The sequence below is a fragment of the Apus apus genome, chromosome 23 (assembly GCF_020740795.1).
Source record: "Apus apus isolate bApuApu2 chromosome 23, bApuApu2.pri.cur, whole genome shotgun sequence".
Lineage (NCBI taxonomy): Eukaryota > Metazoa > Chordata > Aves > Apodiformes > Apodidae > Apus > Apus apus.
In genome coordinates, this window is record NC_067304.1 from 4,926,102 (window position 1) to 4,952,682 (window position 26,581).

The window sequence follows — 26,581 nt, forward strand, 5'->3', positions numbered from 1 at the left end:
CTGAGGTCTCTGGAGCTGGACCATTAGATGCTATCAAGGAACTCTGTGTGGGAAGAGTCAGACATGCTGCCTCTCTGTCCACCTCCTCCTACCTGTCCCCAGGGTGATTTATGGGTTGTCACCTAGATGCCACATCCTGCATTGTAGCAGAAGGGAGCAACAGCCCTGGGCTGTGACCAAAGCACGAGTGCAAACACATCACTATGGTCTGCAGGGTGGGAGGACTGAATGTTTGGATTCATTCCTGTCCCCTGCATAAGATCCATCCCCTGGTGTTTGGCTTCTACCTGTGTGCAAACCAGGACTTGGCTGCCTGGGAAAAGGAGCTTGGAGCAGGGATGAGACTGGGAGCACTGGCACCAGCAGAGTCCAAGGGCGAGGGGCTTGCTGCACCATGTAGCTTTGGGATGATGGGGAATGGCTTTAAACTGGGTGGGGGGATTTGGATTAGACATTAGGAGGAAATTCTTTAGTTTGAGGGTGGTGAGACATAGGATCAAGTTTCCCACAGAAGCTGTGGTTGTCCTGTCCCTGGAAGTGTTCGAGGGCAGGTTGGATGGGGCTTGGAGCAACCTGGGCTGGTGGGAGGTGTCCCTGCCCATACAGGGAGTGGGACTGGGTGATCTTCAAAGTCCCTTCCAACCCAAATCAGACTGGGGTTCTGTGAGGACTGACTGTGTCTCTGGAAGGAGAGGTTGAGCCATCACCTGGGCAAGCAAAGTGTCTGACTCACCAGCTCTGGAGATGCTCAAGCACCTGCCCAAGCCTGTCCCTCCGCAGAAAACGAAACACCCAGCTCTGCCCTTCACCTTTCCCCCAGTTCCCTTTCCAGCCCCTTCTCTGGAGGAAACACACATCAGCTAAACCCAAAGCCTTTGTCCAAGTCCAGGCTTGCAGTGGCTGCTCTGTTGCCTCAAAGTGCTCCCCAGCCCCGGGGAAGCAGAGACTCCCCTTGCCCAGCCGTGCCAGAGGCAGAGCTGCAGCAAGGGCAGGGCTGCCTGCAAGTATTTCTGACCTTCTGGGAGACATAAGGCAACATGGTGCATCCCTGGAGCTGAACATCTTGCTGCAGCACTGCCCCGGGTCTCAGCAGGGAGCAGAACGAGCAAGAAGCAGCAGCTGCTCTGCTTCACTTTCCTGTAGGAACAGGCCAAGGGTGCCCAGGAGCTCCTCTGCCCAGGAAACCTTCCGGGCTGGAAATTGGCACCAAACATTTCCACTGATTTTAATTGTAAAAACCAACATCCTGACTGTCAAACCCAGCCACTCACTGTAGAACAGATGGAACTGAGCCATCACTAAAAGCTTTTCTCCAGCAGAATATTTTCTAGGTTTCTTCTAATATTATAACAAACAGTATTTTCAATCCAGCTCGAATTCCCTGACATCCCCTGCAGAAGCAGGGCAGGGAGCCCAGGCAGGGTCTCCTGCTGCACTTCCTTGGACTCAGTGAAGCTCCAGTGATTTGCACCAGCTGAGGGTTTGACCTGGACCATGTTTGGCTTCAACAAAAAGGAATTTATTTCTTGGCAAGAAGAAAAAAGAGGTTTTGCTAACAGCCCTTGTCATGCTAAACTGCCATAACACAGCAGCTGCGAAGGGGACTCCCAGAATCCAAATGAAACAAGAGTTTTCCTGCCAATGTTAATTAGTTGGGGTTTTTTGTTGTTTTGTGTTTTTTTTTTCCCTAAATACTTCAACCCTTGGCCTAAAAGAGCTTCCTGTGCTGTCAGACCTGAATACCTGCAGAGACAGCTGAGGACAACGACTCTGCCACAGCTCTTGGGCAGATATGAGCCAAAGTTATCCAGAGTGACAGGATATAGAACATTTATTTGCACCAGCAGCTGGGGTCTGCAGCTTCCCCAGCCAGCCCTGGGGCCAGCCTGTGTGACCCATGGGCAGAGGGTCCTCTGGCACGGGGGAGGAATTTCCCTGGGGATGCCAGCCTGCTCTGGAGCACCTCCCAAGGGAAGCTATCTGCCCCACTGCTCAGCTCCCAGGCACTGGGGATTTCCTGGGGGGCCAGGGAAACCAAAGCCACCCCCAGCCATGGGGATCCCCTCCTGCCTCCTCCACCCTGACACTGCAAAACTGAGGCTGAAGCTGTTCCCCAGGGTGGCACTGAAAGAGGAAACATCCAGAATGGTTTAACAGGTTCCCAGCCAGATGCCAGGGGGATCTTTGCCCTCTGGAAGGTCGTTTGCCTTCTTGCAGGTGGTTCCTTATGCAAAAAAAGGATCTGGGGAAAACACAGGAAAATTGTTTTGGAAAACAGTTTTTCCAGGGATAAATCTGCTGCTGTTCTCAGGCAGAAGCAGAGGACACATGAAAGCGAATCAGGATCCTGAATGGGGAAGAACACAACCTTCCAAAAATTAATCTTGCTACTTAGCACAGAACAAAACTAGATTTTTTCCAGCTGCATTATTGCTCTTTGGTTTGAAGCTCTCATTACTGACTGCTTGTGGCAGCAGGCTTTTGTAACTCAGAGCTGATGTTTTAATCCATCCCTCAAATTAAAATCCTTGAAAAGGATTTAGATAACCTTGACTTATCCTGTCCTCAGGAATTCATGAGAGACAGCAAATCCAGCTTCCTGGTGAGCCCAGAAGCCAGGAGTCTCAGAGCCTGCACAGCACCTGCTGCTGCAGCTCCTCACCCGGCTGCTCTCACACAAACCAGAGACATTCAGGAGCGATTCTGTCCCAGTTACGTATTCCCAACCAGTACAACTAGCAGAGAGGGGATGTTCTGGGCCAGTTGTCCAGCCTGCAGCCTGGGCCATGCAAGGCCAGGCATGTCCTGCGTGACTCGGGGTGACTGTGTCACCCTCTCTGTGTGCTGGGCTCCATCCTGACCCAGGGGAAAGGGCAGGAGCTCATGTTGTGCCTCTTCCAGCCGGTGGGGAGGGTGTAACAGTGACAGAGGAACCTTCACATCGTGTGTGGTGTCAGCCCTTGTGTTCAAAGGAGGAGGGAGCCACTTAGCCCTCAGACTGGTGGACAGGCAGAGGACCACGCAGTCCAGGGACTCCATTTGCACACCCCCAAAGTCTCCCTTGCCCGAGGAAAAGGTTTGCAAGCCGGGTGGGCAGGCACGGGTGCCCTGGGAGCCACTTCAAAACGCGGTCATTAATGTTTTCCCTTTTGCATTTCCCACAACCACAAGAGCCTCACCTGGGAGGGGTGATGGCTCCGGCTCCCGCCCGCCCCGCAGCCCTGCCCGAGGGGAGGGTGCTTTGTTCCGGCCCTTGCAGCCCGGGCTGTGTCGGGACAGGTCCCACACGGGCTCCCAGAGCTGCCGCGGGGACAGAGCCCGGCCCTGGGGTGGGATGTGGCTGCGCTCAAGCAGGAGATGCTGGAAAAAGTCGCGGCTTTGTGCTCGGTCCCGGGGGGTGATGGACGCGCTCCCCCGGGCAGCCCAGGTCGCGTGGGGAGAGGTCCCACGGAGGGAGGGGGAATTACCCACGGGGGGCGGGGGGGGGCACTGCGGGGGGATCCCCGGCTGGGGAATCCCACGGAGAGGAAAGTTTCCACGGGGAAGGGTTGCACGGGGGAGCGGGGCGATGGGTCCCGCGCGGAGCGGCCCCGAGGATGGTTCCTCCAGGGGACCCTTCCCGTGGAGACCCCCCCGGAGGGCCGGCCCCGGTCCTCACCCCCCCGCCCCCCCAGCCGTGTCTCCTCCCCCCGGGCCGGTGCAAAGCGCCTGCGCTGCCCCACGCCCGCCCGGCGCTCGGAGCCCATGGCTGTGCCGGCGGTGGGGCCGTGCCCCCGCCCGCTGCCCCGCTCCGTGCCCGGCTCCGTGCGGCCCCCCAGCCCCACCGACCCCCCCGAGCCGATGTCCCCGGGGAGCCCCGGCGGGGCCCGGGCTGCTCGGCGGCTGCGGCGGCGGGGGGGAGCCCCGCGGCTGCTCCCCGACGTGCGGAGCATCTTCGCGGCCCCGCGGGAGCCGGCGGAGAGCGGCCACGGGCACCGCTTCGCCCCTCGCCCCCCGCGCCGAGGCTGGTGCGACCTGTGCGGAGAGGCGGTGCGGGAGCGAGCCCTGCGCTGCGACTGTGAGTGCTGCCCGCACCCCTGCCTGCTCCCTGCCCGCACCCCTGCCTGCTCCCTGCCCGCACCCCTGCCTGCTCCCTGCCCGCATCTCTTCCCAGGCGGCTTCATCCCGCACTGCAGTCCCGCACCCCTTCCTTGCCTGCACCCCTCTCTCCCTCACCCTTGCCCGCATCTCTGCCCCGACACTTCATCCCGCACGCGTGTTCTGCCTGCATCCCTGTCCGCAACTCCTGCCCAGGCTCTTCTTCTGCTCCTGCCGGTCCCTTTCCTGCCCCTCCGCCCCGGTTCTGGGTCTCCCGACCCCCGCCGGGACCCGCCGGCTTTGCGGGGAGGGCTCCGCAACACGCCGGGCTTCCCTGGGGGGGCTCCGGCGTCCCGCGGTGCTGCGCTGCGGGAGCTGGATGGAGGAAGGGGCTGGGGGGGGTTCTCCCCGCAAAGGGGCCAGGGAGGAGCTTCCAGGCGGATTTGGGAAATGAAGCTTTTCCAGGAAAGCGGAGATTACCGGCTAATCGGCGGGGCTGATCAGAGCGGATCTCCGTGAGCACGAAGGATTCGTGTTTAAGCTTCACGGGGAGGTGTAAATTCCTCCAGAAATAGTAAAGTTTGTCAGACACCTTCTGCTGCCCTGACTCCCAGGGTATGAGTGCTCGTGCCAGTGGGATTCACCAGGATGTGTGTTCCTCGTGTCACACACGCTGTTGTTCGTGCCTGAGCTCTGCAGGGGAGGCTCCTCTTCCCAGCGGGTGGGGGGGGATGCTGAGGGGCCACCCGAGGTGACCCAGGTACGGCCGCGATGTGACACACGCTCAGTGTCCTGTGTCCCTGCGCTGCTGCTCTCGGGCTGTTGGGGTGGTCCTGGGGAAGGTGTGACCCGTGTTACCCACCAGACTCCTGCCCACTCGGTCGGTCAGCACACCTCCCGCTGGCTGCGGCTCTGGCGTTTGGGATGTGGCTGTAGAGCTGCCCCCGGGCTCCAGCGGCTCGCAGGTCTGCTGCTCGGGGTCAGCTCAGCCTTGAGTGTTGGCAGAAGCTGTTGATGCCGACGCCATCCACCCCAGGCTTGTGGCCACAAGACTGCCCATGCCCAGGTGGGGGTCCCCTCGGTGTGGGCGTGGGGGGCAGGGAGTTGGTGTCGGTTATTTGGAGCAAGGGAATGAGCTGCCCAGTTGGCAGCTGCCGAGGAGCCTTTATTGCTCATTTGCTGGTCTGTTTGGGGGGTTGTACCGGGCACGTGCTGCAACACCAGTCTGGCTGGGGCAATTAGTTCCTCACTCAGCCCATTCTGGTTCTTACACTTGGCTTTCCTGAGATTATGAATCAATCAAATGTTTCTAGCGGTGATTTGCATAGTGTGGTGTGAGCAGGGCTCTTCCACATGCCTCCTGGTGCTGTCTGGAAACGAAGGGCAGTTGGGAGAGGCAGTGGCACCATATGGCCCTGCTGCATCACATTAAGGGTTTAGCACTGATTGCTGTTAATTAAATATAACCCAGCCCTCCCCACGTGGCCAGGTACAACGTGACACGGGCACACTGGGGCTGGGGGGCTTGCTGCCTGGTGTGTTGTGTGAAAGAGGGTGATGCGTGTGTTCCTGGTGTGTACCTTGTCTTTCTGTCTGCTGCTCCTGATTAACTTCCTGAAAACTCAGTGAGGGCCAGTGTGTTCCCTGGGGCTGGTGGTTCTGCTGTGCCTGGCCCACCGGAGCAAATCTGTGAATGAACATGCTTAAAGAAACATTGTGGGTTTATTTGAAGCAAAACAAGCTTTGTTTGGTTTCTTGCTTTTCACCAGTCGTCCAGCAAACCTGTCTCAGGGCTCACACGTGAGATTGAGGACTGGCCTGTGTGTTTTGAAATCCTGATCTGAAGTAATAATTCACAGAATTTAGTGGTGTTGCAAATACTATAAATATTTGTTCTGAGGGGACTTCTCCTGGGGAGAAGGTTTTTTTTCCATAGTTAGATTGAAACAAATCAGAAATAACTCTGTTTCCCTTTTCATTTCAGAGGAGAGTTATTCAGGCTGTGGGAATAGTTCTGCCTCTAGAATTCCCCAACCAACCAGGCTGGGTGTGTGTGTGTGTGAGGGGGGGAAACTGCAGTGGAGATGCTCATAAGTTCATCTGCATTCCCTGTCATCCTGACAGTGTGTCCTTTTAGCAGTGCCCAAGAGCTGCAGACTGGTTGTGCTGTCTTCCCTTGGTGAATATTTCATTTTCTTCTGATGCAGAGTTGCTGCTTGTTTGCTTTTGACTTGCAGCCTGAGGGTACTCAGGTTTAATTTGTACCGTTCTGGCTTATTTTTATTTACATCAGATCTGTTTGGCTTTAATAAAACGTGGAAGTGGTATTTATTCCTCCACCCTCCCCCAAAGGTCAGTGTCCCATCCTGTCCAGGCTGTGGGCACCTTGTCCTGCATGGGATGGTGCCTGGTCCCAATGAGAGGGGAATCTTTGGAGCTTGAAGATCTGGGTCTGCCCTGGACAAGGGGAAGGGCAGCAGGAGCTGGCTCCACTGCTGGGTGAGGAGGGGCTTTTGCTCACATGCCCTTCACACCAGCCAGGCACTGAAATTCCCTCAGCTCCATTTCCCCTTTCTCAAGCAGTGAGGAGCTGTCTTCCCATGGCCGCTGTGGGATGTGTGCCCTCTGGTTCCTCTTCCAGCCAGGGTCTGAGTGGGAGCAGAGACATGGCAAGTCCCCAAATCAGGAAAATTATCCCCTTGGTTGTCTTTCCTTGGACATCTGGTGGGTTTATACTGTCCTGAGCTGGTCTGTGGCTGCAGAGCACTTTGCAGGCAGAGGACAGGCTCTTACTGAGGTTTTTTGCTCAAGTCCTACCCACGGGTGCTGTGTCTGGGGCTGATGCAGATGTCTGAGACAGCAGGAGCCTTTTCACTGCCCTTACTGGGAGCCTCTAGGTTTGTCCTGTGTGTGACAGACACCAAGCAGGCTGCTCCCCTTGGTGTCAGCACGAAGGGATGGGGAAGTGGCAGCTCAGCAGTGACCAACCCTGGGCTGACCTGCCGCTGTGGGTTGGTTTTGGTCCCAAAATGAGTGCAATTGGGTGTGAGGATTAGCTGTGCCTTGAATATCTCTCAAGGAACGTACGTGACTTGGTGCTGCTGGTGCTTATCAAAACTGGAATGAACATTTAAAATAATAATAATAATAATAATAATAATAATAATAATAATAATAATAATAATAATAATAATAATAATAATAATAATAATAATAATAATAATAATAATAATAATACTGTAGGAGTGTAAATGTGTCCTGGTGCCAGAAGCTTCTCCTGGCACAAGGGGCTGCTGCAGGTGGGGAGAAAGGGGCTGGCCAGGCAGGTCGTAGAGGTGCATCTTTGCCGTGGGTTTTTTTGGTGTTTGCTCTGGCGGGGCGGAGTGCAGTTATTTGAATGCCGCGGTGACTCACGCAGCTTCAAAGCCCTCAGCCTGGTTTGTTTTGCTTTGGAGTGGGGACAGCAGAGAAACCAGGCTGAGCTGCGTGCTGGGGAAGCGTCCTGGTGGGCAGGTTTTGGGAGGATGCTGGTGAGAGCAGCACACAGACAGGGCAGCAGTGAGTCGGGCTCGACTCACGGGCTCCCTCAGTGTCACTGGTGCAGTCTCAGGATTGCAGCTGCATTTTTTTTTCCCCTGCCAGCACCGGGCTGGTGACTCAGGGTCTGCAGGCTGTGCGGGGCAGGCTGGTCACTGGAGAGTGAGGATCTTATGGCTTGAGGCAGAAAAATTATGTGGCAGCCTAACCCAGGTGTAGATCAGCTGCTTTGCTGCCCTTCCATGCCACTTCACCCCAAGGTGGGGCCAGTTCTTCCTGGGGGACTTTCTCATCCTGCCGTGCTGCGATTCCTGTGTCTGGTGTTGCAGCCTTTAGTGAAACCATCAGTAAGACCCGTCCCAGTGATCGCCCATCAGTCTGTCTCCTCCCTCCCCTTCCTCCATCCCCCGATAAACTGGATGCATCCATCACACCTGGAGTGACCATCAACAGTTTGTTTGTTTCCCTGTGGGAGCTGTGGTCTCCCTGCCATCCCTACCAGATGCTCTCCCTGCTTCACCTGGTGGCTCTTGGCTCTGCTGACCACGGTGTTACCAGACTAGGACGTTGTTGGCTGAAGTGCCTCTTTGCAGGAAAATCACTCTGGCTCCCCGTGCTGTCCTGCTGGGCAGGTGGCTGTGGCTGCTGCCTCGGGGGCAACCTCGGGGCGTCCAGTGCCCGGTGACCGGGGTGGCCAATGCGGTTGTACCTGCAGTCAGCTTTGGTCTGTAGATCTTGCGACATGGACCCGGGTCAAGAAAGCACTTCAGTTTGTGCCTCTGGTCTGAAGCCACCCTTATCTCTCCCAGCAGTTAATTCTGCATTCAAGTGCTGTGCTGAATCAGGACCTATTTCCTTAAGGAGGAAGCTGGTTAGGCACACACCATTTCTCTTTCTAGTTTGTAGAACAAACCACAGTTGTAACATTACTGGTTCTCAAGTAGATGTTTACTTAAGATAATGAATTCCTTAGCAAGTGTGGACGCTCTTTAAAAAAGCCCAGCCTTGCCAGGCTGAGGCCCTGCTCCTGCCACTGGCACTCTATGGGACATGGTGGTTTTTCATGTTCTCTTCCTCCAACACGTCCTCCCACGCTCTGTCGTGTCTCTGGTCTTGCCACTGTAAATACTAATTACAAGCAGTTCATAGGACCCACAGTGCTTTGCATTTCTGTCCTATTTAGCTGGTCCAGACAGATTCCTGAGGCTTCTCCTGGTGCCAGGTGACTTGGGCAAGTTGGGGTGGTGCTTATGGAGGTTGGATAAGGGTGGGGTGGGATGCTGTGGTACATCCCACCTGCCAAGGCTCCCCAGGGCAGGGTGTTTGCTTACCTGCGGGAGATGGAGGAGTGGGGAGGGACAGTGACCTGCCCAGAGCCTTCTGGCAAGCTGCTGGGGCTCCTGGGGCAGTTTAGGGCTTGAGGGACATGCTTCTTGCTGCAGTCCAGTGCCTTGGGAAGGATTTATGGAGAGAGATACCAACCAAGGCTCCAAGTCTTACTTTGCAGGTTAGTTTTTGTGCTGTCCCTTTTCTTCTCCCCCTTCAACCCTTGTCCAATAGGTTTAGTTGTTTGCTGGTCCTGGTGTGGGAAGCAGGAATGTGTGTAGCTGCAGGGTTACTGTCTGGGTGTTGGGACAGTGAGGGGTGAATGAGGAAGTTCCCTATTTTGTTTAACTCCTTGCTGATGCTGCTTGGTGGGGGTTTTAGGATTAGTTACATTTCATTGTTGTTATTTCTGGTATAAAACCAAGAATGTGTTGTGCAGGGAAACCTGGTCTGTTTATCAGAGGCTACTGAGCAGAGGGGGGACAGTCACGATGTTGAGGGTACAAAGTGGTGGGTTTCAAACATGCTGTTGGATTGATGTTTGTGTCTCACCCCATCATTCAACACCTGGCACAGCAGTGAGCGATAGTTGCTGTGAAAGGACGGTAGTTGCTCTAAAAACTGGTTAACTGTGCAGAGTTAAATCAGTGTTATAAATTTAGTTAATCTCAGCGTTTTCCTTCACTTTAGCCTTTGATTAAACATTGGGGACTTTTTTTTTTTCCTTTAGAAGACTGCAGGGGAAAAGCAACAAAGGGAAGAGGGGATTTTGGAAAGAGCCCTCCCAGCGTGCGGCTGGGTCCTGTGCTTTCTCTCTCTAATCTCTTCTGTTGGGTTGTTTTATCTTATCAGGCAAAAAGCCCCAGAAATAGAAAGTTTTCCATGGCTGAGAGGACAAGTCTAGAGATGCACAAGCTCTGTGCTGCGTGTTGCCTCATTGCTGAAAAAAAAATAAATAAGTAAGCCCCTCAAATGGCAGCAGGTTGTAAATGGACAATGTCAATGTTTTATCTCCGTGGGAGGAAAAGCCTCTCATGGAGGCAGACGTGACCTGCACCCATGCACGTTGCATCTCAGCAGCCTTCAGGGTGGAAGAGCTGCTGGGCTCTGTGTGCCCAAGGAAGCCTCTGAGCCCCTGTCCCCAAGGATGGCAGACGGGAAGGCAGCAGCAGCCACTTGCTTTGGGCTGGCAGCAAAGAGAATTCGCAAAGTGTTCAGGCATTTGCCCAAGTCCAAGTCTTGGTCTGAGGGATTCCAGCTGCTGAGGAGGCCGAGCAGGGAGGTCCTGCTGGTTGGAGGTAGGTGGGGGTGTGAATTGGGGTGTGTTTGCTGGCTGGTGCAGTGCTGATGGGGTGTGAGAGCATTGCTGGGGGGCTGCCCTGGCTGTGCTGCAGAGCTCTGGGTGGGATCCTGCCATCTGGCATGGGGCTGGAGCACTCTCCTGCTCACAGCTCCAGGGGCTTCAACTTCTGCTCCAGCTCCTTCTGCAGCCCTGCTCTCATGGGAGCACTGCAGCAGGGCACAGCTCAGGGCATTGGTGCTGCCTCATTTGCCACTCAAAGGGAAAATGTGCCTTTTGGTAAATAATGGCTCAAGAGCATCTGTCAGGCAGCTGGGGTTGTGCTCCAGACCCTGCCATGGAGCACATACCTCTGAGGGGCATGGTTGTCACCAGGGGGGTCTTGTCTGCTCTGAACAAGCAGAAAGCCACCCTTGGGATTCACCTGGGCTTACAAACTAACCCCAAACCACCTGCTTTAGACCTAAAATTGCTGAGACCTCCTGTGGGGGAGCTGCAGGGATGGGGCTGGAGCGTCGCTGTGGTGGGTGTCAAAGTGCTTCACAGGAAAACCCACACCCTTCCCTGCCTGCTCCGTGCATCCCAGACCTGGTGGTGATACCACAGGTCCTGCCCTGTCTCTGTGTGGCAGGAGGAGCCACCCACCAGCTCTGGACATGTCACAGGGCCACATCCTGCAGCATCCCTGAGGTTACCCCCAGTGACGTCAGGTGAAGTCAAACCCAAACCTCACACGTAGCTGGTGTCTGGAGGTGTGTGTGAGCTGGCTGGGAAACCCAGTACCCGAAGGAAAAAGCTGGAGAGGGACTCTTTACAAGGGCATGGAGTGATGGGATGGGGGGAAAGGTTTAATCTGCAAAAGAGGAGATTGAGATGAGATCTTAGGAAGAAATTCTTCACTATGAGGGTGGTGAGACACTGGCCTAGAGAAGCTTTCTTGTTGCTGGGGCCAGGATCTGGTCACTCTGCCACCTCCTCCTTTGTCACCCCCACCTGCAGATCCAGGGCTTGCACACGGGTTGGATTGAAGGATGCTTTGTAGAATCTGTGGGATTCAGGAGGTGGGAGTGGGAGGGTGGGGGTGGGCAGGGTGACTGCAGGCCTATATTTAGGCATCCAGATGGGCATCTGTGTTGGACTGTTTTACACTATCCAACTTTATCCTGCTGGGAAACCTTATCTATGGAGACTGGGAAATTCCTTTCAGCCCCCAAAATTTTTCACAGTATCCTGATCTGATTTATTTATTTTTTTTTTAAAAAACAAAACACCCCGAACCACTACATTTCCAAGTGCTGCTTTGTTTGACTTGAATGGGAATTATCTGAAAGCTGAAGTGGAGGCATCCTGCTCCTCTTGGCAAACCTGTCACGTGGCTGCTTCCTAAAGCTGTGCTGGGCTTCTAAAATTAGTGTTCCCTGCTGGATACCGAGTGATTAGGTCTGTTAATGGGTGATGGTGACTAAGGAGGTGTCACACTCTAATCCCATAGAGAGGTGCCTGGCTGTAATGGGCCTGATCCGGAGCTGTGCTTGGGAGCTGTAATTTCTGTGGTTTGTGTTACACTTTTCAGACCTCCCAGCCTGAGCCTTCATTGCCTGAGGTGCTGGAGGCTTCCTGCCCCTGAGGCTGGGCTGGGGGGAGCAGGAGGCAGCTGCCCAGATCTGAAAATCCTGGGCCAAAGAGGCAGAAGGGACTTTCCGCTGGTGCCAGATGCTCAGGTGAGCCTGCAGCTGGTGCATCCTCAAATTGGCACCCCCAGCAGAGACGTGGTGAACGTCCCCCATTAAAAGGCTGTTCCAGTTGCTCAAAAGGTCATGCATTAAATTACCATGTAACTGTGCAGCTTATCTCTAATTAAAAAAAAAAAAAAGGCAAGTCTCCCTGCTTTCCCCCAGGCTTACTTGAGACAACTGACTTAGAACAGGAGACTGACAGACAGCTCATGCCAGATGAATGTTAAGTGATAAATGATTTCCCTGTTTCCCCTGGAGACTGATGATTTCCCCCCTCAGGCACCAGCTCCCTGCAGTGGTTCAGCTCCTCTCAGTCATTCCTGGGCATTCCCACTTAGCAGTGCTGAGCAGAAATCCCTGTTTCCAGAGCAAATGTGGGATATTCCTTTGCTTTCTTGCAAGCCCCAGATAGTCAAAACTAATGACCTGGAAAAGAAAGAAAGAAAGAAAAAAAAAAGGTATTTAAAATACAAGCTCACTGCCTTAGAGCAGCGTGCAGGGACGGGCACTCAGTCCTGTCTCCTGCAGTTGAGTCAACTCTCTTGCCTTGGTTTTAGGATATTATTATTAGTTTTTTAGGTTGGTGACCGCTCTGGAATTTTGGGTAGTGCAAATAGTAAATGTAATGCTGTTTGTGTGACAGTTAAAAATTAAAAGGATCAGAATGGCCATTAAAGTGGCAGGAGGTGGTTAAGCTGCAGTCAGGAGGGTGTGGAGGAGGCAGAAGTGCTGGGGGAAGGACAGCCATGAGTACGTGGTGAGGGATGGAGCTGCTGTGCCAAGTGCTGCCCCAGAGCTGCTGTGGGTGAGCAGGACCCTGTGCCCAAAGAGGTTAAACCTGGGTGCTGTGGAGTCATCTGTGCAATTCCTACCTTGGACTAGTTAATGTCTTACAGCAGGATGGGTCAGCGTCCAAAGAAAACACACTCCATGAATGCCTGACTGCACCTGGGCAGTGTCCTGGGATGGGAGGTGACAGCCTGGGATGTGTCTCTGTCTTCTCCAGGGTGGGTTTTTGGGGGAGTCTTGTGGTAGATCTGCACCTGGGTCACTGTAACTGGCCCCTGAAGCCTTCATATCTAGTGATCTGAAGTAGTTTGACTTCTAATACAAAGATGATTTTTTGCTCCTGATGTTGGAAGAAGCATCCTTTCCTTGGGGCTGGCCCAGCTTTTGCTGCAGGTGACATCTGTGAGGAGCACAGCTGGGCAGTGATGTGCTCTACACCAAACTGATGGCTTGGTGGGACTTCAGCATATTCTTTACTTTGTGTATCAAGGTGTCAGCAGGTCAGGGGAAAGCAGCAGTATGCGAGGCAGGAATGCTGCCTGTGCCAGAACTTTGCTGCAAGAAACACAGGTGTCCCCAGGGAGGGGACACGGGGGCAGGTTTTGCTCAAGACAAGGTATCCTGGTACCTCTCCCTGTCTGCAGGAGTGTGCCCTGATGGGGACCTGTGCCAGGCTGGCACCATCACTGCCCTCCTGTGGGAGTCCCATCCCTCCCGGGGTTCCCTTGCTGCTCCCCAACAACCAGCTGCAGGTCCCAGGTGCCTGACTGTGCTTTCTCCCCGTGCAGACTGCAGGTACACGTGCCACCAGGAGTGCCGCAGCCTCATCCAGCTGGACTGTCGCCGGCCGGGCCAGGACCAGCTCTCACCCCAGGGCACCCTCCTGCCACCCTGCAGCCAGGTATGCTGGGGAGGGGGCTTGGGGGGTCGACAGCTTCATGATCAATGGCACCTCCTTCAGAGACCCGATTCCTTGCTCCCAAAGGGTTTTCCAGGGGGAGGTGTTGTTGGAGAGGCCTCTGCAGAGCCCGCCAGGGCCACGTGCTGTGATACACACTGTGCACATCTTGCCTGTTTGCCTTTGCAAGGAGCTCTGGCTTAATAGCCTTGATTTAAGAGTTTCAGTAGTCCTGGGGGATTGAGACACTTCAAGCTGTATTAGGGATGTGCAGTAATTCCCAGGGTTGCTCCGGAAGGTTTAGCTCTTTGTTTAATCCTCCTGAGGGTCCCGTGGTGTCTGTGATGCCAGCGTGGGTGTCTGCTGGGACAGGCTGCAGTGGGGCTGCACGGTACCAAGTTAAGGTGTAATGCTGGAAGCTTAAAACATTGCTTAGAGACCTGCCTGAAAGGGATCTGACTTGCACAGAGCCTTTTCAGTCCCTGCATGCTTTTTAAAAACTATATTCCCTCCTTCGTTATAAATGTGCATTTCTATTCCTCTTCGTGGAGGACCTTGATGCCCTTGTGCAAAGTTGGAAATGAAGATGTGCACTTTATCAAAGCAGATGTGGGGCTTCTGTTGGGTGCAGAAGGAGCTGGCAGTGAGGTTTGGTTGTCCTCTGAGCTTTACTTTGCTCCTGTTTGGGGCTCTGAAGCATTCACTGTGCTCGTGATCCCTGGGAAGAACATACTGGGTTATTGGTGCTTGAAAGAAAATGATCAGGACAGAACCTAAAGCTAGATGGGGTTTATCATGTAAGTGATGCATTGCAAAGGGACTTGGAGTGGATTCTACACTGAGCCTTGAGATATTTGAATAAGAGTGTGAAGCCAAATTTGTGAGTGTTCACATCTCCTTCGGGTGCTGTTGGGCTTCCCCAGCAGCGTGAGAAAAGCTCGATTTTTAGAACAGTTAGAAAGGGTGTTTCTTCCTCAGGCTGATAACAGCAGCCAGGGGTTATTGATGCTCCTGATAGTGGACAGGGAGGCTGTGCTTCAGGGCAGTTCATCACTCTGACACGTGTCTGGGGTGATCCCAGGGAGGGGCAGGTGTTCTGTGCCCAGGAAACAAGTCTATGATTGCAGCAGCAAAGAGAAACCCAGAACCCATCCCGACCCCGGGCAGGGATCACAACCCTTAACTCTCTCCACCCAGCAAAGTGCTGCTGGGAGCCCCAGTATCTGTGCTGGGAAAGGCAGCAGGGCTGGGGGGGCTGCATGGGCTGGCTTGGGGGTGAACGAGGGCAGATCACTGCAATAAAGCTCTGTTTGTGGATAATGGATAATGAGAGAAAAGTAATCTTCAAGTTCACTTGATCTGAGCCCATGCACAGGCAGTTCTGGTGTGCTTCTGTTGGCCAAGAAGGTTTTGCTGCTCAGAAGGAGGAGGATGGAGGGAAAACAGAGCAGAAATTACCCAGAATTCCAGGAGACTCATATTGTGCCTAAACACACTGGATGGGGAAACAGGGGATTGCTCACTGAAAACACAAGTAATTTAAATTAATAGCTGGCATAGTTGGAAGTCATTAAATAGTATTATCAAATGTAAGCAAGCTAGAAGCGTCAGAGAAATAGCTACTTTAATATCACGTAGTTAAGTACTGCTACCATGTAATACTGAGCATTAGTAATTTGGGCTGTGATCCAGCCAAGTACTTGTGTGAGTTAGACTTGGGTTCCAGATCAGCCTCCTTGGGTGAAATCCAGACCCTGCCCAAGCTGGAAAAAGCCTCGGCTGGTCTTGGCAGCACCAGGAGTTTCAGCAGAGCTGGTTGTGCTCTTCCCACCTGCAGGTCACTGGTGAGGGATGTTCTCTGGGGGTGCTTGTGCAGGTAACCATTTACTGCTGCTGAACCAAGGTGTCAAGATGACTTGTGGTGGTTTTGTTTGGCTGTTCTCTTATGGGGCTGATCTCCCAGGCAGATGGACCAGAATGGAAAAGGGAGGGCTCCCTGGGGAAGCCCATGGGGAAGTACCATGGGACTGGGAAAAGCTCAGGGCTGAGGCTTCCGTGAAGACTCAACTCCTGTGCCATTCATCCTCCCAACACTTGCTTTCTGCTCGTGTTGCACATGCTCAATTTAAGCTTCTTTCTCTTCTAAATATAGCCTGGTGGAGCTGAGGAGGTTTGTGCTGCTGCAGAAGTGCTGGTGCTGCTAGGACGAGAGCTTATTTATTCGCAACGTTAAAGTTGCTTTGTGAAGGTGCCATTTGGATTCTTGCCTTCCTCTTTGAGATGCAGATGTTGTGTCCTTGACTTCCTGGTTTGTATTCAGGGGATGCTGTTGGGTATGGAGCTATCAAAGGCTTGTAGCAATTTAAATCATTCAGCTCACAGATACAGATGGAAGGGTGTGAAACACCAGCTGCAACCTACCAAGAGGGGAAGAGATTTTTGTGCATGGATGGAAGCTGGTGTGAAGATCTTGGAGCCCTTTTGGACCACTCAAAGGAGCCCTGTGACCAAAAGGAGTGAGTGACAGCCCTGTTTTACAGGGGTGGTTTGCTGATGGCCCTACTGCAGATAGCCAAGTTGGGGAGTAGAGCCCAGGCACCCTGTGTTCACTGGCCTGGCATGAAAATAGCCCTTTAGTGATGGTGAGAGTTGTGCCTGGGAAGGGACCTGAAGGAATTGGCACAAAACAGACACAAGGGCAGGGCAGTGCCTCCTCTGCTGGGCTGATGGGTGCTGAAGGAGAGAGTAGGAGCAGCAGGGTGAGGATGTTGCTGCTGCTTTGGCCTCCCTGAGAGCAGTGTCCTGGGTACTCTGTGGGGCCGTATCTGAATTGGCATTTTTAGTAACTATCAGGGAGCTCTTTCTGGTGAGTCTGGCTTTGCCAGAACACCTGGTACCAGTTCTGTAAACCTGATGGTGCATGGCCTGGAAAAGCACTTCTGATTTTGGTGTTAAACTGTACTCCTCATATGAACATCTCCAGTGATTTTGTAGCTCTTCGGCACATCTGCCCAGAAACACCTGTGATCTTCACTGCAGAGGAAGATCCCAGCTACTTTAAGAGCTTCTGGGGACACTGCAGGCTGTTGGCAGGGTGGTGGTGGTTCCAGAGGGGCCAGGGGACATGGAGGAGGCAGCTCTGGGGATGGGTCTGTGCCAGGCTGTTTTTCTGCAGGGCTGTGGGGATAGGGGAGCAGGGATGTTGCTGTCACTCTCAGGCTCTTTCCAAGGTGAACACCGGATTGTAATTGATCTCAAGCTGGTGCTACCAAAGTATCTCAGAAGGGTGCTCCTGCTGCTCCAAAACGAGCTGTGGAGCAGAGAGGCTCCCACTGCCCTCCAGTGTGTTGGGACCAGAGGCTTCTGGCACCCCAAGGAGGGTCTGGGGCCTCGTCCCTGCCATCCTTCCCCCTTCCCCAGCACCTTTGGGCAGTGTGGCCAGGCCGGGTCCAGCCTGGGCTGAGGCAGCAGAGGCACCGCAGCTTCCCGGGGCTGTGCCCGCAGGGAAGGGAGGAGCAGCCAGCCCCACGGCCTCTGGGCAGCGAAGGGGGTGCCGGGGGGCCAGGGGGTGCCCAGGGCCAAGCACCTCATCCTCGCCATGAGCAATTTTGCAAGAGGAAGTGTCGGGGCTGCGCGGTGCGAGGCCGGCGCAGGAAGGGGAGGTGATGCGGGGACGAGCCCGGGGTGCCGGCAGCGGGAGCGAGCCCGGGGTGCCGGGAGCGAGCAGGCAGCTCTGCCCCTTCCATGCTGCGCAGGGAGGCGGCTGGAGAGGGAAGGGTTACCCGGCACGGCTGCCTGTTAGAGAGAAATAGCTGGGCTGGCTGCGGAGGATGAGCAGCAGGAGCTGCCGCAGATAAGAGCCGGCCCGCCGAGGATGTGAGCGGCGCCGCTGCTGGCGCGGGAGCCGGAGCGGGGACCCCCGATGGTCACCGGCCCCCCCAGCCCCGGGCGTGCTCCGCTGGGCTCGCGGGACCAGCAGCATGAGCAGCGGCTACTGCAGCTTGGATGAAGACCTCGAGGATTGTTTTTTCACAGCAAAAACCTCTTTCTTCCGGAGCGCACCCAACAAGGTCCCTGTCAAGGTAACAGCTTCAAAAACTAGTGAGCGGGGGGCTGCGCCGGGCGGGGGGCTCGGTGGGGAGGGGAGATGCACGTTTGGCTGCAGGTGCTGCCGGCACGAGCCGGCGGCAGGAGCCCGGGCAGAGCTGGGGGGCTCTGCTTGCCCCTCTCGGCGTCCCAGGGAAGGGGCTGCGCTGCTGCGGGTTTTTCTCAGCCGTGTCTCAACCTTTTCCCTGCCTGGGTGGCCCTTTCCCGGGGCATCCGTGGTGGAGGAGCCGATTCCACGTGTGGGGCTTTAGTCAGCTGGTCAGGGGGGAGCCGGGCAGGCAGCAACCCTGCGGGCTGCCATCCGCGGGTCAGGCTCCTGGCCAGGGACCTGTGGTTTGGCCTCACAAAATATGTGCTGCTTCTGAAAATCGCACCTGTGAGGTGGATGGGGAGATGGGAGGGTTGCAGGACTAAATTAATCCGCAAATTTATTAACGCAGGGGTGAGTCTGGTCCCGTTCTGTGTGCTTGGGTGCACGTTTCTGCCTTGGAGGAGAACGTGCTTGGCAGGGCAGTGTTTCACCCCGGGAGGAGGTTTCTGTGTCGGTAACATTGTCAAGGCTGCTTCATGGCTTTTAAGTGTTTATTAAAAAGCAAACAAACAAACAAAACCCCAACAACCCACACCAAAACCTCCCCATGATAAACTTTGGGGCCCCAGCCAGAGCTGAGCATGAAAGGAGAAGGCACTGCTGCGGAAGTGGGGGTTTTGCTCAGGAACCAGAGCCCTGCAGCGCCGAGAGATGAGATCTGGCCCAGGGAGCAGCTTTTGCACTTTAGAATTTCCCCTGTAAAGCACCAGCAGGGCTGTGCTCCTGCCTGGGTTCTGTGTTACCTGCATCCCAGGCTGCTGAGCCTCTGCAGCTGCCTTGGATTCAGCTTTCTGCAGTGTGGGGGGCTGAGAGGCTCTCCTGCAACCTAGGCTGTTCTTGGGGGGCTTGATCTGGGGGAGAATTTAAACCAACTGGCCATTTTCTTTTAATTTCTCTGAAGAAACCCTCCCTCGTGTTTAAGATGGGATATTCCCTATTTGCCAGCAGCTCCCTCTCGCTATGATTAACCCACACGTACTGCAGGGTTTTAAATGTCACTTGATGATTCATTCGTGTAGGAGACGTTAAAGAACCTGGTGTTGGTGAGATGGAAGCTGCACCCGCGGGTCTGATGCTCTGCTTTTTGAGCCAGGACACTGCAGATCCTCAGCTACCTTTCCACAGCAGCCGGATCATGTTCATGCTCAGGAGCTCTTCCTCACAGAGGGGTCAAGGGGCTTCCATAGCCCCTTTCTGCCCAGCTCCTTGGCTGGATGTGGCTGGCAGACCTTCTGGCTGCTGGAGAAGATGGAGCCTTTTGGGGGTTTAGTGTTATGGGGAGGAAATGGTTCCTGTGCATGAAAAGAAAAAACAAACCCACACGGAACATTTGCTGCTCAAGCAGATGATGTTGTGTAATGGGTCTGTGTGTGTGTGGAGGTGGGTCCTCGCATTTCTCCAGCTGGGGGTGGAAGCTGCCCTCAGGCTTTGGTGGGAGAAGGTTTTGGGGGGTTCATGGTGAGCTGAGAGATTATTGGTGGTGCAGGTCTTGTGGAAGTGTGAGGCTGGACCTCAGCTGTGGATGGAGCTGGCCCTGGAGCAGGAAGTGGTCGTGGTCTGTGGAGGCTGGGCTGGATGGCAGGTGGGGGAGAGTGTGTTCCTGGGGAGAAGACAGTGAACCAGAGGGACAGGAGCAGCCCCAAGGTGGACATCTGCCTCGGGTTTTCCTTCACTCCCTGTCCCTCCTTTTCTACCTGGTATCCTACTTCTCTGAAGTGATGTTACTGAATATGGAAAATTTCCACCACCACAGTTGCTGTGTGTGGCAGCAGGGTTGTGTTTCACCACCAAGTGCAGTACCTGCTTGTTGGCCACCTGCAAAATACCCCATCATCTTGGACCCAAAAGTGAGTTAACCTGCTGGTTGTGTTTGGGAATGGCAACGTTTTTCTGTCCTGAGATGCCCAGGAGTGGTTCCCGAGCTCAGGATGCACAGTGTGGTCAGCACTGGCAGCCACTGGCTGGGCAGGAATAAGATAAATATGGATAATTCAGGGAAATGTGGCTTAAATTACCTGGAAAACAACCTGTGGAGGAAATGTGTTGAATGTGGGGTAGAAGGAGACAGACATGCCTCTCACCATTAACAAAAAAATAATAATAAAAAATAGAGGGGTTTGATCACTGTGATCAGAGAAATGATTTTTCTGATTGAAATAACAGTGTTAGTATGAAGACCCTCTTTCTAGGAATTTTGTAATTCCTTTTAGTTTTCAGAACCATCAGCACAATCCCCCTTTCATTAGCAAGGAGCTGGTTTAGATCTCAGATACAACCTCAGCCCTGGAGATCTGTTACTTGGCCTTTTGGTGCCTCTTCAGCCGAGTGGCTTCAGTGGCTCCTGCCTCTAGCATGGTTGCTTGAAACTCTGCAAAACTGCTGTTTGAGTCCTGCATTGGTGGCTGCCAGGAGAGCTGGCTTGGAGAAGAAAGGAGCAGGTTTCTGACCAAGAATAGAAAACATGAGAGCCAGGATGCAGGGTTTGGGGGCAACGGGCCCCTGATCTGTGCCTGGGCAGGGGTCCCTGGGTGAAGCCAGCAGCCTGGGCTGTACCACAGTGTGTTTTGGGTGGGATGCACAGGGGAGGAGGCTGCTCTATCTGATGCTGTGGGACTCGGGGCAGAGACCCTGTTGGGGAGCTGTGCTGTGTGGGAGGGGGCTCTGGAAGGGAGTTATCAGAGCTTGGGCAAGTGGAGGACACCAATGTGGTGGTTTTGGCCCTGTGTGAGTTTTCTCCCTCTCTCTGAGCCCTCCTTGGTGGCAGCGTGTGGTGGTGCCTGAGATGGAGGCTCCATCCCTCCAGATGCTTGAAACCCAAGCAGGTGATCTCCAAGATCCTGTCTAGCCTTGGAGATACCCCTTGGCCCCAAAACTGGCTGGTCATGGGCTGCAGCATCTGTGCCAGTTCATGGGTGGCAGGAAACCCACAGGTTTTGATGTTGCCTGCACTAGGGGACAGAGGGGATGTGGCTCTGCCTGGGGCAGCACACGGGGTGATGCAAAAGGAGCCAGAGCCAGGGATCAGTGCAGGGTCCTGTCCTTGGCCCCTTGTCTCTGTTCTTGGAATGACTGTGGGAGCATGGAGTGGTTTCCAGAGGGGAGGCAGGTCTGCAGGGGGTCTGGCACAGCCTGGGAGCAGGCCTGGCCCTGGGGCACCTCTCCTGGGGAAAGGAACTTCTCCTGGCCCAATGAGCCTCCCAGCATCTGCTCCTGAGGATCAGTGTAGCCCTCTGATCCACCCAGCTCCCTAATGGGGCTGGGGTCTCACCAAGCTGCTCTCTGCACACACAGACAATGGTGTGGTCAGGCACCTCTGGGGTCTCATCCAGCCCAGACCTCCTCAGATGGAGCTCCCTGGGAGGACCCACTCAGCTCTTGCTGTTGAGCAGGGATGTGGCAGGAAAACCAGTTTCTAAGTGAAATCTCCATGGCAATCAAAACACCGAGTGCAGCTTCACTTGCATCCAGCCTCTCTGAAATGCAGCGATGAGCTCCTCTAGAGATGCTCTGCTCTCTCCTGCCTTGTCCTCTGAATCCCAAAGTCAACTGCAGCATCTTATTTCAACTTCTCAAAGGGAAGGAAAGATGTTATTTGGTTGTTTTGGTTATGTGGGTTTTTTCCAAGCCTGTTGTATGACTTTCCCCCCATCCATCCACGCTTTGGGTGAAGGAGGAGGCATTGGGGGTTTCTCAGGGATGGGGGGCTGTGCAGGAGCAGAGGTGTCCCAGCTCTCCAGTGGCTGCCATCGAGCTGGGCTAGGCTGGGCTGCCTCTGCTGCATCTGGATTTACAGTTCCGAGGTCCCACTTTTCATGTTTCTGCCTCAAATTTGGTGGTTGCAGGGCGTGAGCTGGTAATGCTTCTCTAAACTGCAGCTCCCTGGCCCAGCAGTCTCAGACACTTCTCCGGGCTTTGTTTTCTGATGTTGTAGGACAAATCTTTCATTAATAAGTGGAGGAATTGTGGATTGATGCCCTGGGGCATAAAATTCCTTCAGTAGAGGTCTTAGAAATAGTAATGAAATCCTAGCATAGGAGCCAGAGGATGAGCTTGGGCTGTGGTTTTGGGAATGCAAACTGTCACAGCATTGGGAATTGTCACATTTTGGGGAATGCAAATTGTCACAGCATTGCTGATGTAAATGGTGGTGGACCTGTGCCCGAGCACACCAGGAAGGACTTGGCCACTCCTGCCTCTTAATTGGGCAGTCATTGCCAAGAATGTGGTGATGCTGGGCCAAACCCATCTCCACTGTTCTGCTGTTCAAATTCCTTAACTAAATAGCTGGCGAAGAAAACTGGCTGGGAGTGAGGGGCAGGGACAGTGTCTCTGAGGCTGGTTTGTGGCCAAGGAGTGTTCTGTGGAAGTGCATGCTCAGCCTCCCCACCTGCAGTGCCTTATTTTACAGCTGGCAAAGCCACAGTTTGTGAGTTGTTGGTTTTCCACCTTCTGAGCTGTGCATCCAGGCTGTGCCAGCTCCTCGGGGCTGGCTGGGGCTGTGGTGGGATGGGGAGCTGTGAGGAGAGGGCACCATCCCCTCCACTCCTCTGCAGCAGCACTGGAGAGCTCCCAGGTCCCACCTGGAGCTGTTATTCCCAGCAGAGAGGTCTGGTTTGGTGCAGAGCTGCTGCCTTTGCTTGCTTTAAAAAAGTTTTTAAGTTGGGGGTTGGCTTGTGCAAGGTGAGGGGCTGTAGGAGGATGCTCTTCAGCTGGATGTGGAGTGTGTCTCTCCTGGCATCCTTGTAAACGGATAGAAAAATCTGTCACAGGGGCTTCATTGTTGCTTCTCTTGGCTTAGAATCCCTCTTTTGAGTCTGCCACCATAGTCGTGATGGCCCCTGGGCTTTTTACCTCCCCCTTAGTAGGCTTTCACAAGCCCACGGCTCATTAGATGAGTGATAGATTGCAAAGAGGAGGCCAGTGTGGGTAACTGGCTGCCCTAGCCCCAGGCCACGGGCATTGTGTGGTGCAGCCTCTTCCTGGGACACTTGTTCTGGGCAGCTTTTATCCTGCTGAGCATTAGCTCGACTGCCAGATGAGGCTCCAGTCCTTTCTTACAATTGATGTTTCTTACAATTGAGAAATCATATAGGTTAGGGCAGGGTTGCAGCAGGCTGTGATGGGGAGGACATGGGCAGGGTCACGTCTCTGTGCTGCTGCAGGTGCCCCAGGCCACCGTGGCTTGGTCCTGTGCAGCCCACGGGTGTTTCTGTCTCATTAAGGCCATGCTGTCTGCAGGGATTGTGTGGCGGTTTCACAGGGGATGGTGACCCCTCAACTGCTGGACTGCAGTGATGCCAGCAAGCTGGCAGCAGTGGTTAAGCTCTGGCATCCATGGCTGTGCCATGTTCTGCATCAGGTTGGGAGCTGGAGCATCCTGGCAGCTCTAGTCTCATCATCACTTTCCTCCCAGTTGCACGTGAGGGTGGTGCAATGGGAAGGTGCTGGTTTTGCAGGCTGGTGGCAGGCACTGTGGTGGTCCCCAGGGGTGGCTGGCATCACTCTGTCCCTGTTTCCAGCTGGGAGAGCAGCGGGTCCATCCGAGAGTGCCCGGGTTTGGGCCAGGCAGCCACACCGAGCTGTTGTTTTGTGAACAGCTTGTTTCATCCTGTCCCTGTGCAACAGGAAATGTGGCAACGGTTTTTGGTTAATAGCTTCTGTTTTTCTTCCTTCAGTCAGAATTGCATATTCTGCACCAGAAACTTTGCAAAACCAGAGGCCTGGGTAGGTTCATGAAGAGCAAGAAGTAGCTGATCTAACAGTACCTGCTGGAGGGAGCAGCTCTGCTCCTCCCTGGGCTGTCCCGGCCGTGGGGCTGGTGCTGCTGGGCTGCTTTGGGTCCTGCTCCAGGTGGGTTTGGAGTGGTCAGGCAGAAAAGCAGGGCCTGCAGCTGTGGGGACAGTGTGGTCACCACTGCTTGGGGCACAGCACAGCAGCTGCTGGCAGAGCTGGGAGCCCTGTGCAAGGTCTCTGGGTTTGGTTTCCAGCCCAGGTCTGTTGCTCTCTGCACACCTCGAATTGTGCTGGGGTGGAACGAGTGAAACCATCTGTCACTGACTCTGGGAGATTAATAGAAGCAAATTAATTCCACAGCAGGTGCAAAATGACTTATAAAATGACCTGAAGAGAACATAACGCAGCTGTTAAAACCTGTATTTGTCAAATTGTCATAATGCAGGGTTTCTTTTGCAGTTGCACGTGGAAGGGGAGAGAACAACCTGTTAACTGTAGCTGTGGCTGCGTGATCCTGTAATCTGTCAGAGCTGCGACAGCCCAGGGTTGGAATCCTGCTCCCGTGGGGCAGTGCTGATGTCAGGGTGTGCTCCTGCAGCCGCAGGAGCTGCTCTGGGGCTCGGCCACACGGGCTGAGCTGCTGGTGCCCTCCTGTGTGCAGATCCCGGGGGCTGGGCGTGCTTTGGGTTAGTCTAAACAAATACAAGTGCTAACTAAGTAAACGAGGGGCAGCGTTTCCTTCCTAACGTGTTGTCCCAGACCGGGGGCTGTAGGAAGGCAACACCAGCACCGTGTTCCTGAGCCAGGCTTCCCACTGCCTGTTCTCTGAAGGGTTTAGGTTCCCCAGAGCATGAAGCACTTGGCATCAGCCGTGTGCCTGCAGTGGAACCCAGGGTCTCCTCCCTGGAAACCGGGCGGCATCGGCCGGAGCTGCTCCCGGCACACGCTGCTCGTTCTCCTGAGCTGGGGCCATGTCGAGAGGGGAAGGACTTTGCTTCGCTGGAGAGAAGCAGATTGCAGTGAGAGGGACAGGCCGAGCAGCCCTGCTGGCTTGTCCCCACGTGTCTGGGCGCTGGGGTGTCTGTCGGTGCCAGGGCTGAAGTGCAGCCCGTGTGGACCCCCCGCAGCTCTGCCTGTCCCTCTGCCGGCAGGAGGGGACAGTCCGGGGGCTCCTGCCTCGCTGTGCCGCTGGGGTGGGAGCCGGCACAGACCCGCAGCTCTGGAACCAGGTACAGCTGTCAGCAGTGTTAATTCACCCCAAACACTGTCTCCCCTCTTTCGGGAGCCTTCTGGGTCTCTCCTCCAGAGCCCAACAGTCACACCGTTGCCCGTTCCGTGCAGCCTTCAGCAGAACACAACATCCCTTCCTGCTTATTTTGTCTGGCTACTTTTGTATCGCCCTTTCGGGAAGAAAAAGGCTGCACGGGCCGCCCGCAGAAATTCAGCCCGAGCTGCTGTTCCCGCTGGGTTCCTGCGGGCGACGTGGAACAACCGGGCTCCAGAGCCTCCCTTGGAGAGAGAGGCAAGATCCAGCCCAACAGCTCCTGCCCTCCCCCCGGCTGCACCCCCAGCATCCCCCCGACTTCAGGCACTCCAGCTGCTCACACGAGGTGGATTCAGAGGTGCTCATTTAGGTCTTCTCCTGCTGCTTTTTCCACCCTGAATGTGCAGAAGTGGAGGGATTCTGGGTGCACATCATTTGTTCACTTACAGGGAGGGTTTTTTGTTTGCTGTTTTTTTCTTTTCCCCAGTGCTACTGTTGGAAATCTCTACCCTTAGCATTGTTTTTAAAGACCCCCCCCAAGCCCTGCAGCCATGTAAGGCCTGTTGGAGTCACTAGGCTGCAGTTCAGCACGTGCCTAAGGACTTTGACTAATTGTGGAGCTGAAATTGCCGTTGTGATAAGTAGGTGTCTACGGGCACTTCTTAAGTACCCCAGGAAAGCTTTGCTTTCATTTTCTTAAGGCACTGAACAAGGAGAATGTAGTTCCACGTCAGTCCCTGCACTGGGGCACTGCTCCAGGTCTGCATGTTGAGAGGTCTCACACTGTGTGTCTGTGTTGAGTAGAAAGGGTGAAATTTCACTTGGGAATCACTTGAATGAACCTGGGACTCTTGAGTCCCAGGCCTGTAGCTGTCTTGCCAGATTGCAGCCAGGATTTCAGTTTGTCCTCTGCTTGATTCTCTTCCTAAAATATCATGGGTAGCCTGGGGCAATACTGGCTTATTTACAGCTTGCTGCATCCTTGTCTTGTGTGCTGTGGGGCTGCCTGGCAAGAGATGGGCTTTGCTCCCAGAGCTGCTTTTTTCCCCCTGTTTTTTTCTTTCTCAGAGGTTACACTTTTTGATCTGTACTGGCCTCGCTGGCACGTCCCTTCATGCTTTCTGCTCCCCAGTAATGGGAGCTCCAGAGCAAGCCCCATGAAGTACAGGAGGGCTGCTCACACTTCCAGGCAAAATGTGTTCCCAGCCTGTCCCTGGGGAAGGTGGGAAGCTCTGGGAGAGTGGAGAGCTCTGGAGAGGCTGGGGAGCTCTGGGAGAGTGGAGAGCTCTGGAGAGGCAGCGGAGCTCTGCAGAATCCAGCCCTCTGAGCACAGGCCAGGAAACAGGCAGGCTTGTTCCCAGCAGGTTGGAATTTTGGGATGTGATTTTTCAACAGTGTTGCAAGAAGCAAAGAGACCCTCAGCAGGTGCAGGTGGCTTTTTTTTTTTTTTTTGGAAGTAGGTTTTAAGAGGCTTGGATTCGTCATCCTGGTTTGTACTGGGACATCTTTACTGCTCTGTGCCTCAGTGTCCCACCAACTGGTGGGCTCTGTGTTACCCTCCACTGCCTGTGACTGGTGAACAGAGGTGATTTGGGGCAGGGATGTGACATCCTGCACATGGAGCCTCCTGGTTGTAGGAACCATCTCCACCTGTGGCTGCTGGGGGAGCTGGGGCTCTGCTCAGCCTCTTTGCTCCTGCCTTCTGGGGCAATCCTGACATTGG

The 26,581-nt window shown here is 54.5% G+C and overlaps 1 protein-coding gene across 3 annotated transcripts in view; it reads left to right on the forward strand.

The window, feature by feature from the left end:
• The first annotated feature begins 3,724 nt into the window (after positions 1-3,724).
• The window catches only part of RASSF5 (Ras association domain family member 5), a 28,387-nt gene continuing 5,530 nt past the window's right edge, over positions 3,725-26,581 (forward strand). Inside the window, exons 1-2 of one of the 3 annotated variants that reach the window (XM_051639034.1) lie at positions 3,725-4,057; positions 13,554-13,666. In XM_051639034.1, the coding sequence (XP_051494994.1) occupies positions 3,745-4,057; positions 13,554-13,666 (426 nt within the window). In that variant the 5' untranslated portion in view covers positions 3,725-3,744. Of the gene's footprint in view, positions 4,058-11,542; positions 13,667-26,581 lie in introns of those variants that run through there. The other 2 variants (XM_051639036.1, XM_051639033.1) reach the window with 2 other exon arrangements.